Genomic DNA, 14,617 nt, shown 5'->3' with positions numbered 1-14,617 from the left:
GGAACCGAAGGCTTCTTGCTTAGATTTGGTTTATCTTTACCTTTTGTTCTGTTCTACTTTTATTCTTTTAAGTCTGATGGATATTTTAGCTCAACTAATTCAGATCACATTGTGTCTATTTCGTGAGCAAGAGAATTAACCAGTGTCTAAAATGATTTTTGGTGTAATACCTAGAGTTTGTCATCCTGATTTCTTCTCTATTCTATTATTTTACCTACATCTAATTTTGTACAGTTAAGACAGAAGGAACCATTTGGCAAGTCTCTGTGGACTATTGGGAGTCTTTTGGAACTTCCATATTGAGCATAATGGCAAAACATACTTCCTTATTCTTTTTTTTCCGATTAGCATGAAACGCTCATCTGTTCTTTTCTTTTCCTTATTACTTTTCCTCTAATAAAGAGATTTATGCTGTCCCATAACTGCCCAAAATTTATTGCTAATAGCATATTTCTTTCTCTTCTTAGTCGGATTTCACCTATTTCTGAAAGTGGTAATATAATTTTGTAAACCAACTTCATGTTATATGAAATAAGTTAGTCTTTAATGTTGTAAGCTTATGGCGTAGTTCATAACTGGCCAATTCAGTCATTGTGTAATGCTTCACATTTGTAGGAAAGAAGATTTAAGGAGCTCTTTGATACTATTCCCTCTATAGATGAGCTTCATGCTTTGGATATGGAGGGGCTCAGGCCAAATGTTATTATAGTTGATACACGTAAGGATAAGAAGCTTTCCATGTTAAAGCAGCTCGCTACCACTTTGGTGAAGGGACTGAATTCAAATCCTGCTGCCGTGATAAAGAAGATAGCTGGATTGGTGTGTACTCCTCATAATGTCTTACTCTAGTCTTCAGATCTGAACTCATGTGGTGCATAACTTTCTTTCTCAAAGAATTTTCTTTTACCAGAAAACAGAAGGGGTGAAGAAAGTTGATTATTTGAACATACTGATTCTAGTTTTCTCTTCAATTTTTCATCTAAAAATGCTGTTTCTAATGTAAAGTGATTCCCAAATGGGTAACCATCTAGTATTATTGGTTTGCTAATGAGTTATGTCTAATATTTTGGTTTTGGAGATGTCCAGAAAATGAGTAATACTAAATCATAAAAAAGTGCTCATTCTTTTCCATAATTTTCAAGTGTTTTCTCCATCTTTAAGTTTTCTTGTGAGGGATGCATTTATTATCACAGGATGATTGCTTGTAGAATTTTAACAACGAAGTGAAAGTATGACATAAACAGTTTCAAAATGCTTAACAAGTGATGTGCTGCATAAAGATAGACTATACATCAATAAGGTTTATATAACAATATTATGCTTTTTTTGTTACTATACCACCTTTTCTAGGTCTGCGATTTCTTCAAAAGACCGAAGTTGGAATCGGATCATGTCAATGGTGCACTTGAAGAAGTCTCTCATGCATTGGATAATCAAGGTATCCATATGCTGGGTCAAATAAGGCATAGCTCTTGCCATGCCAGGGCTATCTTATTCAAAGTTCTTGCCGATGCTGTTGGCTTGGAAAGCACACTTATGGTGGTAAGGTGCCATCTTCGCTAGAGTTATACACTGAGGTTTGCATAATTGATGTTACGTCCAAGCACATCTTAACCATCTGAAGATTTTTCTATTTGTTGTTGTTCTTTTTTTCACTCTTCTTCTCAGGGTTTCCCTAAAGGAGTAATGGAGCGAACAGATACATATAAACACATGTCTGTCACAGTTGTTTTGAATTCTGTAGAACTTTTAGTGGATCTTGTGCGTAATCCTGGCAAGTTGGTGCCATGCTCTGCAAAGGCAGTCGTTCTCTCTCATCTCTCTGCTGGTGAGAGTGATTCTGCAGAAAATGATTCGTATGATTCACCCATTGAACCAAACAGTCCTCTGCACTGCTTCTCAGATAAAACAGAAGTTGAAGGGTAAGAACCTAACTCCTGGATCCTTATAGTTTGAGTTTTTCAAATACCTTTATTTCCTTTTGCAGCAGTTGCTCAACATTTGTTTCTTTTTCTAGAATCTTCTGCTTCCAGTGTAAAACAGAAATAGGTTTGGAGTTTTGTGGTTCATCTTTGTTGTAAACTATAACAGTTCCAAGTTACGCTTTCAAACATTGAGTTGACAGAGGAGCTTGTCATCATGAATTCTTTTTTTTCAGCAGTTCCAAGTTGTAAACAGAAATAGGTTTGGAGTTTTCAGAATCTTCTGCTACCAGTGTAACACAGCAATAGGTTCTGTGTTTTCAGATCCTTGTTATTTGCATGCGCATTGGATGTGTCATAGAGGAAATGATGTGATCTGCATGAAGAGATCTTTTCCTGTTGTAATTCCTGATAAGATTTATTTTTTATTAAGGTAATTGTTTTGGGCAAGGGTACTGAAACACTGTTCTTATTCAGATTGTCGTACAGTGAACCAAATGTGGCAAATGCATTTTGGCGGCGGAGCCGGAAGAAAGTCATAGCTGAACAAAGGACAGCAAGCTTAAGGTTATTAAATTTTGTTAACTGAAGAGCTTTCCCCCCCTCAAATGCAAGAGCTTTTGAAATTGTGAAGTGCAACTGATGAAAGTGTGGGCTTTTAGTTTCGAATGATGTATCACATCATGGATTATATCGCTCAAGTGCCTCTTATTGAATTTTTTCGTTTTCCAACTTCTAGCATGCCCTCTATATCTCAGTAATATTGCACGCTTGACGTTCATAATCTACATTATTTACCTTGATGCAAGACAATGATAAGCTTGAAAGGGATACCCCTGAAAACTAGTTTCTCTTTTGAGAAAACAACATAAGCCAGTTCATTTTAGTTGGGCGAAATTTCAGAAGTGTAAATCCAATCCAGATCTTTAACATCTTACAAGTTGCTTATGGATTAAACACAATACAAAGGTTGGAGGGGGGAGGTTTGGGTCACTCTTCTTGGTTTTCTTTTTAATTAGCTTGAATTTGTTTTAGTCCAATGCATCAGTTTAAGAATCAAATAAATTTAAAGATATATCCAAGTAGCTGATGTTGTAACAGATAAGGTATTTCACATGGGATTTCCTGTAATTCTCTCTGCAAGAGTTTAACTAGAAACACTCCCCGTCCCCCAGGTTGATCTCTCATCTTGCATCCTAAAAGTTTTGAATTAACTGAACTTTGTTATTTACCAACTCATCCTAGCATATGCATAAGCTGGACCTGCACTAATTTTAAATTCAAGCAAGTCACCAAAGTTTCATTTATTGGACTTTTCTTCAGGGAGAAACTTAATTTGATTCTTTTCCTTTCAAGCCACTGAGATTTCATGTATTTCCCTTAAATTTTGATTGAAAATGTTTTTACTTCTTGAGATTCCTCCTTTTGTTGTATATAAGTTTCTTGCTAGGATTTCTGTTCACGATTGAGTTCATGTGTTTCTGCTATTTTCTTGTCAATTCTCCATAAATGAACTTGCTGATTCATTTTCACATTTTCATTTTTCAATTCGTTATTTGGGCTTCAAAGTTTTGTCATCTTTTCTCCAGTCCTGAGCATCCTTTCTTTCGTGGACATGGAAGATCTTTGCTTGGAGGTCGCAGGCATTCCTTCCGAGAGCGCACCAATGATATTAATGCATCAAGGTTGTAGCTCCCTATATTAGTCATTAGCATTCTTAATATGGCTCACCAATATAAGCGATAAAATGATCTTGCAATGTGTTTATAATCATAAAATATTTTATCTGCTCCATGATTTATGTATTTGTATTTTTTATATTGATCGAGAGTTCAAGCATTTATTTCGGTGGTTGTTATTTTGATTGTACTGTTCTGAGCTTTAAGAATAGGATTCAGTTATTTTCTTCAATAGGCTTGAGGAATGTCAAAGAAATAGGTGAAGCATTGTATGGCATCTCAAACTTAAACTTGAGGTTGTGTATTCATGTATATATATAAATAGAAAACATTGTTGGTGTGCCATCTGGCTGTCTCATTAAAATTTTGTGAGAGCTCGTATGGAAAAATAATGTTATAAGAGTAGTGAAAAGGATTAAGATAATTGTTGCATTATCACCCATTGTATCTTTCCATCAATTGTCACCAAAGTAAAAACAACCTCACAATTGAATTCAAATCCTTCCAGCCCATTATTTCCGAGCACTATACAGAACAATCTGTTGCTCGGATTTCTTTTCTATCAACATTTTCTTCAATCTCTCTCTCTCTCTTTCCCCCTTTTGTGTGTTTGCGTGTGGAAGTTAGGAAGTATGTTTTAATAATGTTGTTTCTGCCTCTCTTGACATTAATTCCAAAATTGAAGGTCTGCTGGTGCCTCTCCACTAGAAACCCGTCGAAGAAGACGGCGTTGTATTAGCATGATTCCTGAGATCGGCGATGATATTGTGAGGTAGTTCATTCTTTCTGTTTGCCCCCATTACTTCATCTTTCATATTCTTTGGGATTGATTTTTTAACTTCAGGTGTCTGATAATATTGTTATCTGTTTTCTGCATTTTTCACAGAAAAATATGTTAACTTGGTTCTGAACATTTAAATCTAGGGCTGTTCGAGAAATGAATGAAACTCTCAAGAGAAGTCGTCTTCCACAGGGACAAGTAAATTCAAATTCTAGTTGTTGCACGAGCGAAAAATATGACAGCTCAAATCAAAGTGTATGCTCTTCTCTTTGTTTCTTTCCTTGCACTGATGAAGAGTCCACCTAATAGTTCTTTGCTATGTAAATTGCCGAGTACATTTATTGTTCAATTGTGTCTCTAAACTTTTTTTTTTTAAAAAATAATTAATAATGTTGAAATATAAAGGCAATCCTTCATGGGTTGCTTGAACAATCCCAAGAGTTTAAAAATTTTGTTTGTGTTTTGAAGATGTTACAAATTGTCTTGTTGCCAAAATCAGCCCAGAATATCAATTCTGCATGCCATCCCTTTTTTGTGCTTAATCATTTTAAAAAAAAACGATATTGCTTTATCTAGCTTGCCTTTTGTTTTCTGAATAAATCCTTTGTCAATTTTACCTAATGAGAGTTTGTTGTTTTTGCATGAATATACGTGTCGCAATCTCTCTATTATAGTATTATCAGTTGGATTTCTTGTATTATAATTTCTTTATTTTTCCAGGTGTCAAGATTCAGTCCAGATGGCCATGATGGAATATATGGTCGAAAACCTTTGACATATAATTTTCCCTTGAAAGAAATAGATTCTCAAAAGGCAATCTCATTGCCTTCATCTCCTCAACGTTTTGCAAATCAAGCTTCTCTTAGGAGTGAAGCAACAGAAATTTTTGCCAGTTCTGATATGATGTCGACATTTAATAAAGTGCTTGAATCGTCGAAGATCCTCAGCAAGCCATTGTTACCTTTCGAAGAATGGAACATCAATTTTTCCGAGTTAACGATTGGAACTCGTGTCGGAATTGGTATGTCGTTCTTGGGTTGTCTCTTGATTAGTGAGCATAATTTGCTGTGGGATTTTGTTTTGGCTGTTAGTCAGTGATCGATGTGGTCAAAAATCCTTTTAGTGCAATAGGGCAGAAATAGTAAGGTATCCATCAAATTCTTTCAAGTTTAGCTTTCTTTTCCATCTTATATCACAGAGATGGTTTAGATATTCCTTGCTTTAATTATAACCAGTCTGCCCCTCTCAGAAAAGAATTGGTTTAATCATTCCCTTTTCTCTGTGATTTGATTTGTTTTGGTGGCTTGGATTGTTTTATCCGATCACTTCTATATATATGAGTCATTTTTACATGAATTTTCGTCCCATTTCATGGGTATTTAGTCATGACTTGCATTACAAGTTTATTGTGCGAATTGGAATGGATCCTTTTGTATTCGAGTCATAACTTTCAGATGCAGCATGGTTGTACAGTCTGTTTCATGTTTCCCAATCTTTTCGTCTTGCTTGTATATTAGGATTTTTTGGGGAAGTTTTCCGTGGCTCCTGGAATGGATTAGAGGTTGGGATCAAAGTGTTTCTGGAACAAGATCTGACTGTTGAGAATATTGAAGATTTTTGCAACGAAATATCAATCTTGAGGTATTATTAAGTTCTCACCTCTTATGAAAAGATTTAATTCAACTGTCATTCTTGGTGAGGGGAAAGCAACATTCTTTATTAACTAACCATTACTTTTCTCTGCTGCAGCCGCATTCGCCACCCAAATGGTAATCTTCCTACTTAAACTGTCACGGAAAACTACTACTTGTGTTCTTTGGCTGTTTCTTTCTCTGCCATAAGCATATATACTCTTTGCTGCAGTTATATTGTTCCTTGGCGCTTGTACAACGCCTCCTCGCCTGTCCATAGTTACCGAGTATATGGAGATGGGTTCACTGTATTACTTAATCCATGCAAGCGGACTGAAAAAGAAGCTTAGCTGGCAAAGGAGAATCAAAATGCTTTGTGATATATGCAGGTGCATTACTGTTCTATATCCTTTACTCTCTGTTTTGTGTTGGTATTTGACCCTTCTTGCTGCTGTATACTTAGGGGATTGTTGAGCATACATAGGATGAATATCGTACATCGCGATTTGAAAAGCGCAAATTGCCTCGTGAATAAGCATTGGACAGTCAAGATATGCGATTTTGGGCTTTCCCGGATACTGACCACCAGGCCAAGATTCTTCTCTTCTTCAGCACGAACACCAGAGTGGATGGCACCAGAACTTATTCGCAATGAGCCCTTCACTGAGAAGTGTGATATTTTCAGCCTAGGCGTCATAATGTGGGAGCTCTGTACCCTGAATAGACCATGGGACGGCATACCATCAGTACAAGTAAGTCTTGATAATTGAACACTATCAAATTCTGCAACAGCACGAGAGGATGAAAAAGGATATTGATCTTATAGCGTAACAAGCAGGTAGTTTATGCTGTTGGCAATGATGGACAGAGGCTAGAAATTCCGGAAGGTCCTCTGGGCAAGCTAATAGCAGGTATGCCTTCTGATATGACCTCTTAGTGATGTTCAGTTCAAGAATCCACCTCTGATTGTCTGTCTTGTTCTCTTCTTATTTTCTCCCTTCTCGCAGATTGCTGGGCAGAACCGGATGAACGACCTAACTGTCAGGAGGTTCTCTCGCGCCTGCAAGAATGCGAGTACTTATTGTGCTGATGTGATTCTTTCTATTTCCTTGAATTGCAAATGATGAATCAATAATTAGAGAACTGCAACTTGTAAGCAAAGATGAGCAGTTTCTCGAGCGAGGATATACAGACTAAGATCAGATGCAATTCTAGGGGGTGAAGTTGAGCAAACTTGTATCTGAACAACGCAGGAAAGATTTTCCCCAAGTGATACTTTTGATGAACGTGTGCCTGCACAGAATATATTCCATCTTTTAGGATATTAAAAAGGTATAAGAGAAAAAACAAACTCTGGACTAAAGCCAGCAAGTCTACTTTTTACATAACCATAATACTGTGAAATCCTCGCCAGGGTGAGAGAGAAACACTTTACCGCACAGAATCATAAAATATTGAATGTTTAGAAAAGAAAAAACAAACAGAAAAATGTAATTCCATTACAACTATCATATTGCTATACTGAAGTTGTTCTAAGACTTAAAAACTGTTGCTTTTTCAGTCGTATGGGAGAATCTAACCTTGTACAACTTTATGAATCTGCATATAATACATTCTGTACGGACAAGGGCCACAAGAATATCAATGACACAAAACCATCTTCCCAACATCAACCACAACCTCGGTATCATGCTGAAAGCACAAAGCCGATGCTGCACTTGCAAGATGTAACTCTAATGTACTTTATCTGGTGGACGTTCTTCAGAAGGATTAGGTAATTGTCATCCGGTCATAGTGTCATCTTTCTACGAAATACGTTAAAACAATTAAGCAAAATAATACAACTGCGAGAACAAAAAATTGCTACAAACTTTTGCTTCTCAAAGTGGAAATAGAAAAAGACAACTCCTTTGGTGCCCTCTAAATTTCATATCACCATGAAAAATAATTACATTCAGTAAATAAGAATCAAAAGAAAATGTCAGTGCTCAAGGACAAGTGACCATACATTTCAATATGTTGGGTCTCCATTATTCAACATGCGAGTTTATCAATTTGTTCTTAACCATCATGCTTGATAGTACAACTTTGAATCTAATAGTGTAGCAGCAACTATAGGATTGATGAGATGAGACCCTTCTTATCTGTTTTGTATACAATTGAACAAGAACAAGAAGAAAAAGTAGAACTCCTGAAGATGTCAAGGTGCCCTTGGGTCAGTTCCATGCTGCCAAACATAAACAAGCTCATCCCATCCAGTGCTCGCCAAAAGCCCGTCGACAAACACACTCATGTCAACACCAACTGCAAACTCTGTGTGGTGATCATACCTCCCAATAAGAGCATCTTCGACCATATAATCCCACAAACACACAGTCATATCATATGAACAAGATGCCATCAGACTCCCTCTGTGAGGAGAGAATTTCACCTTCCTCACCGCATAACCATGCCCATTAAGCACAGCCACTGGCACTCTGTAACTCCTCACATCCCAAACTTTAATTGATTTATCAACAGATGCAGTTGCAATTATGCAATCATCATATTTATTCCAGTCACATGACAGGATTTCAAATTCATGGGCAGGAAGAATCATGGTAGACCCTGAAGAAGAAATTCTCACTATCAAGATTTATGGACATAAGACCTCCAAATCAGTTAAAAAAGGGGCATGCTACGAGCATATTGCTCTGATCATAAATAGTTTTCGGTAAAAATAGGAACTTTTTTGCAAGCTTTTATCAATCATGAAGTAAACTATCCGTGATTCGACAATGTTATTGGTCTGTCTATATCTCTAAGCTCAATTAAATTCATCGAACAATTCAGAATTACCTTTGAAACATGAGTCGTCCATGAAGATCAGTTTACTTATTAATTAAGGCCGAAATCAGACAACCCCAGTTACTCAAATGAAACAGTATATCTTGTAAAAAATAGCCAATCTATAGTACGACAAAGATTATAGCTGCTTCAAGTAGTTTACCGAGCAAAGAAAATGGATAGAGAAGGCAAACCTGGTTCACGCACATCCCAAATGCGGGTGGTGCAATCCCCGGAAGCTGAAGCGAAAACATCGGCATGCCTTGGATTCCACGCGGCGGAGTACACACAATAAGCGTGCTCCTTAAAAGTCCTTACGCTTGCCGGTCTATCCACAGTCCACAATTTGACAGTATCGTCCCAGGATGCGCTCAAAAATGAGTCCTTGCGAACAGTATTGAAGTCGACGCCGTGACACTCACGGGCGTGCTCATGGAGCGACCGGATGGGATTGGAGGCCGGCGGCAAGGACAAGTCGTAGATCTTGAGAGAGCCATCGGCGACGGCTGCGACGATGAGCGAGTCGTGAGATTCCGACCAGCAGAGGTCGTAGACGCCGTCGGCGGTATCAAAGGCCGCGCGTTCTGTGACGGCGGGTCCGAGCTGGAGGACGTGAAGACGGCCGTTGCCGAGTATGCCGAAGTTCTGAGCGGTAGCGACTGCGAGCTGGTTCTCGTAGAATGGGCTGAATTTGACGGAGTACCCGTTGAAGGGAACCTTAAAGACTGGCATGTCGCGGTGGCGTCGGAGATTGGGATTTGATGGTGGTGGATTGGATTATCTCGAGAGGTGTGATGGAACAGAGTTGCAGCCAGTTCCTCGACAAGACGAAAATGAGTTTCTGCGTTGCGTTTCTCTCCAATTTCTTGCAGTTTGAATTGAATCGAAGAGATTGAATCGCGACATCTGATTGTTTAATAGTTGTATTTACTATAAAAATAATAATAAATGATAATAATAAAAGAATTGGGCTGGAGTCGTTCCAATAGTGGGCTGGATTTGAACAAAGAATCAAAATCGTAAATGGTTCACTTTACATCACTCCATCTATTTATTTTATATGTAACACATATATTGATGATTGTGATTATGTCGTGATGAAATTTGGATGGAGCCCTATATGTGGTGTGGACTGTGGAGGCCCATCCCCAGCCCAAAATCTAAATCAATGCTTTCTTCTCATTATTAATCAACAATGTCCACTCTCACACAGAATTTAATCAAATAATTATAATATTAAAATTAGTGCATGTAGCATATCAAACATGTATGTAAACATTACATTAAAATGGATAACTATATGAATAATTATAATACTTTTATAGTTATGGTGTTTTAACTTGGCTAATTCATTTGAACATTACCATCTGTTTGATCAATTTTGGAACCATCAAAATCGTCCTTGTCCCTGTGAACAGAATTCAGTTAACCTCGTTACTCTCAGCATAGTCCTTGATCTTCTAAATTCCGCTATATTTTACGTGCATGGATGCTCCATTTTTCATGAAAATTTCACAATGATGCCTCTCTCGTGCTTCTCGTCAACCTCATTTCATTTTTTACCCATCTGAAAAAATATCCAGACAATTTTTATCGGATTCATGTCACTCGTATCGAATTACAAGGGCGAAGAAAGTGGTACGTACTTTACATATTGAAAAATATTTAAATATTTGCTCGAAACGCCAAGGAAAAGCATTATCAGAACTTTATATATATATATGTATTCACGAATCCCAGAAAAAGCATTATTAATTTGAAATAATTATAAACAATTAATGCTCGATGAATGTTACATTATTAAGATTAATTATGTCTCTTTTTCTAATTTTTTCTTATACAAGGTTGTGTATAATTAATCAAAAAAATTTATTTTATTTTTTAACATAGATTTTGTTTTCTTCTTCTTGGTGAAGAATAGAGGGGCAATGATTTGTGTAGCAGTAGAGGTCAAAAAGAGTTGGTATAGTCGGCCAACAGAAGCAAACAGAAATGTGATGAGAATGAGAAGATAGAATTTTCTGAACAAAATAAAGTAGTCGAAAATTAAAAGGGGTACGTGAAAATATGCCTTTTTGATAGGTGATGAATGATCATATGGATAGATGATTGGCATAGCAGACGCTGCTGCAGACTCCAGAGCACACAATTCTTTCTCCCTGTAATAATTGAAGGCAGACAGCCCATGATCTTCCCATTTAAAATCCGATCCCTACCCTCGAAAGTTTCTTGATTAGGTGCGTACGTACGTTAACTTGATCATACAACACACATTTGATCTTGATCTGACTACTTAGCCGATGGTCTTAGATATTACACGATTTTAGGTAGATTTAGATGGAGCAGGAGGGGTGTACATGGACCCGCTCCTCCATCCTTCACATGTTGCCCACTAACATCTACATCTCAGCCATTAAATGAACTGGGGTCCTCCAACTTGATATTAATCACAAAATAAACCGCCACTCACATCCTTACTGTTTCCATTAACCTAAAATTCTGTTGTTAGCAACTTAATTTGTACAATTGTCCCCACACGCCTGATACACATCAGATCACCCATCTAACAAATTCTTGTCAGAAATCTTATGTGTTATCATCTTGCTTTTTTAATTTCTTTTATTTTGATGTTAAGTTGAAAAGACAAACCAATAAAACTTGATTTCTTTTTTTTTCTTTTGCTAGATCATTAATAAAAATATTTGAATAATTCATTCATGCTTTATTATTATTATTTTTTTTCAAAATAAATTTGATTCGAGTCGAGGGTGATGGTGATATGATAACCTAAATAGGTTGGCCTGCAATGCAATTTTTTGAGTCATTTAAAGAAAAATTTACCAAATAACCTCATAAGAAATCATCTTGGATTAATAGGGCAAAACCATGCAGTTTCATGTGCTTCATAAACAAGACTATAAATCCCTGTTAAGTTAATGAAGTGTATGATCATGCCCTCATTTCCCAATGATCTAGACCCACAATTCACATGATCATATTGATGCTTGGGGATGTCTGAAGATATCACAAACCCTCTCAAACAAGAACTATTTCCAAAATTCCAAATAATAGAGGAAAAAAGTAATGAAAATATATATAATATATATGTGTGTATCCCATTTGTTTCACACACAGTAGGCTCCATGAGAACCCCCATATATATATATATATGCATATTCCTCTACTCTTTGTCACCGAGGACGTCCATGCACTAATAGCTTGCACACCTACTCCAGCAAACCACATAATCAACCACACGTTGACAAGTGGCCCACCCTGATTGAAACACGTGTCGTGAATCAGTCCTGTGCAATTGGTGATGACTTGGCAGCACCAATCATGGACAAGCATGTGTCTCCACAAGGATCCAACCTCTCACACCCAACCCAAATTATTGAACTTTGTGAAGGGGGTGATGAGGAGGAGGGATGGGTAGAGGGGTGAAATGATGGATCCAAAAGCCTAAGTACAACATCACCCCAATTATTAAATCATGGCAACAGTTTCATTTCAAGCAAGTGAGAAAAGAAAAAGGCATTTTCTTTATTTTTTTTTAAAAAAAAGAAAAAAGTTGACAGAAAAAAAATTAAAGAAAGGTCCAAAAGCATATATAATAAAAATATTATTTGTAAAAAAAAACTCTCAATGAGGTGATTGATACCCGCTGCCACTCTCCTCCCCTTTTTTCTTTTTTCTTTTTTTTCCTATGTATATATATATATATATACATATATTCAAAGAAAAGAAAACAAAAGAAAAGAAACTTCTTCTTGATCTTCCTTGATACTTTAAATTTTCCACTTTCTTCCCTTCTATACTCTCCTCTTTTCTCTCTTCTCTCTCTAAATGAGAGAAAAATCAAGAGAGAGAGAACAAGGAAAGTAGAATCCATCAATCGGCAGCTTTAATATGAAAAACGCAATCAGATGCTGCATTTCTTGCATTCTGCCATGCGGGGCGCTCGACGTCATCCGGATAGTGCATGCTAATGGCCGTGTCGAAGAAATCAGCGGCACTGTAAAAGCAGCAGAAATCATGAAACTTCACCCCAAACACGTCCTCAAGAAACCCTCTTCCTCGTCGGCTGAAGGGGTGTGTCCCAAAATCGTCGTCGTACCTCCCGACGCGGAGCTTCAGCGAGGCAAGATTTATTTCCTCATGCCCCTTCCGCCGGCGCCGGAAAAAACTCGATCAAAAACTTCAACCAAGAGGAAAAAGAAAGAATCCGATCACAACAACAGTCCCGCGAAGAGTGGAGGAAACATCTCCGTCACGAACCTACTCATTTCCGATCGTTACTTGAGTGAAATTTTATCGGAAAAGGTTTCTTCCCAGAGGGATCGGCGGCGCGGCCGCATCGGAGTGTGGAGACCCCACTTAGAGAGCATTTCTGAGACTCCGTCTGAAGCGTGATTCATGGCGAGAGTTAAATTCTTTTTTCTCCTTTAGTATTTACTGCGTCCGGCTATTCACTAGGGTTTCCAAACTGAATACTAGTGTTTATTGGCTGTAACCTTTTTGTCATTTATTCTTCTTTTTTCTTCCTGTTTTTATCCTTTCGCTTTTATCCTTTATTTGTATATAATCACTTAAGCAAAAGGCAAAAAAGAAAAAAAAAAAAAAAAAAGAGAGAGAGAGAGAATAAAGTTTTCTTCCAGCAGAATGAATGAAACTGTATTGTCATCTGAATACCGATTGCGGCCGGCAGCGTCAGGTTCTCCGGCACCGGAAAGCAGAAGAAAAGGAAAAAAGAGAGGAGTTTTCTCTATTTGTGTAACATTGAAATCACTGGAGTTATCGATCGCAGATGAGAGATTGTCATTGAAAATGATCCCACTTCTACTGTTGAATGTTGTCACACTTCTCTCTCGATCTATTTATGTGTTTTTTTCTGTATACATAAAATGATTAAGCATAGATTATATATATCTATGTTATCATGTCCCGACCCACCATTAGGTACGATAAAAAAAATAGACATACTAGTAAAAAATCAGACCCCATATTTCATGGTTGAAAAAAAATATAAAAGAATTTAAGTTCCATGTTTCCTGGTCCAGAGCCCCATCTTTGTCCGGCACTACTTATCGCAGTGCTCATGTCAAAATTTGACGACTATAATATTTCGTGGTGTCTAACTTTGAAAATGGTACATTAATTAATTATTTGGATATCAAAGAGATGATTTATTAATTCACATGACATGATATGTATTAAATAGCATCATAAAGAGGTGTGATTAATTTGAGAAGATGAAGGATAAAGCAACTGTAAAGAGCCATCACTCAGACCTTAAACTGTATATTTTGCATAATTAATTATCAATAATTAAATATATGTTTTTATTTTTACATAACAACAATTAAATAAAAGCAATTTGAAGTCCTCTAAGAATAATACTTTACTAACAATAGTGAGAATTTTGAAACGTACATATATAGGACAGTGATGGAGGATAAACCAAAATGGGCAACAAGTTTGAAAGTTGAGAATGTTGATAGCTGGGTGGTGAGAGGGGCAGATTCATATTGATGATGATGATGATGATGTATGGATCCAGAGTAAGTCCCATCATTAGGGGACCCCTGAGAAGACGTCCCACAGTTGTTGGACTACTACCTACTCATCATCTATACATTACTTCATCAATTCCCATCACAATATATTTATCACCTCACTATTTCATCTTTACCCTCTGCCTACACCCAATATTAATACATATATATATATATATAACCTCATTGTTTTTGCATGTCAATTTATAAATACCTTAATTTA

General features: G+C 37.0%; 3 protein-coding genes across 3 annotated transcripts in view; 2 read left to right on the top strand and 1 right to left on the bottom strand.

Moving 5' to 3' along the window:
* The window catches only part of LOC105179463 (serine/threonine-protein kinase EDR1-like), an 8,993-nt gene extending 1,617 nt beyond the window's left edge, over positions 1–7,376 (top strand). The window contains exons 4-17 of the mRNA XM_011103088.2: positions 616–819; positions 1,351–1,542; positions 1,669–1,922; positions 2,400–2,489; positions 3,512–3,607; positions 4,287–4,373; positions 4,526–4,637; positions 5,103–5,403; positions 5,900–6,023; positions 6,132–6,151; positions 6,246–6,402; positions 6,477–6,765; positions 6,852–6,924; positions 7,021–7,376. Coding sequence (XP_011101390.1) covers positions 616–819; positions 1,351–1,542; positions 1,669–1,922; positions 2,400–2,489; positions 3,512–3,607; positions 4,287–4,373; positions 4,526–4,637; positions 5,103–5,403; positions 5,900–6,023; positions 6,132–6,151; positions 6,246–6,402; positions 6,477–6,765; positions 6,852–6,924; positions 7,021–7,103 — 2,082 coding nt within the window. The 3' untranslated portion in view covers positions 7,104–7,376. The remainder of the gene's footprint in view (positions 1–615; positions 820–1,350; positions 1,543–1,668; positions 1,923–2,399; positions 2,490–3,511; positions 3,608–4,286; positions 4,374–4,525; positions 4,638–5,102; positions 5,404–5,899; positions 6,024–6,131; positions 6,152–6,245; positions 6,403–6,476; positions 6,766–6,851; positions 6,925–7,020) is intronic.
* On the bottom strand, positions 7,164–9,740 carry LOC105179465 (peroxisome biogenesis protein 7). Its single transcript, XM_020691338.1, has 3 exons — positions 9,034–9,740; positions 7,594–8,620; positions 7,164–7,306 (listed from the first exon to the last, which is right to left on the bottom strand). Exons 1-2 carry the CDS (start codon positions 9,569–9,571, stop codon positions 8,214–8,216), a joined length of 945 nt encoding a protein of 314 aa, XP_020546997.1. The 5' UTR covers positions 9,572–9,740; the 3' UTR covers positions 7,164–7,306; positions 7,594–8,213.
* A 2,854-nt stretch (positions 9,741–12,594) lies between these two features.
* On the top strand, positions 12,595–13,767 carry LOC105179462. The gene has a single exon (XM_011103087.2). The coding sequence runs from the start codon at positions 12,749–12,751 to the stop codon at positions 13,250–13,252; it is 504 nt and encodes a 167-aa protein (XP_011101389.1). The 5' UTR covers positions 12,595–12,748; the 3' UTR covers positions 13,253–13,767.
* The last annotated feature ends 850 nt before the right edge of the window (positions 13,768–14,617 follow it).

The sequence above is a fragment of the Sesamum indicum genome, unplaced genomic scaffold, assembly GCF_000512975.1.
Source record: "Sesamum indicum cultivar Zhongzhi No. 13 unplaced genomic scaffold, S_indicum_v1.0 scaffold00164, whole genome shotgun sequence".
Taxonomy (NCBI): Eukaryota; Viridiplantae; Streptophyta; class Magnoliopsida; order Lamiales; family Pedaliaceae; genus Sesamum; species Sesamum indicum.
Note: the sequence above shows the minus strand (reverse complement) of the source record. Positions and strands in the feature narration are given on the sequence as shown.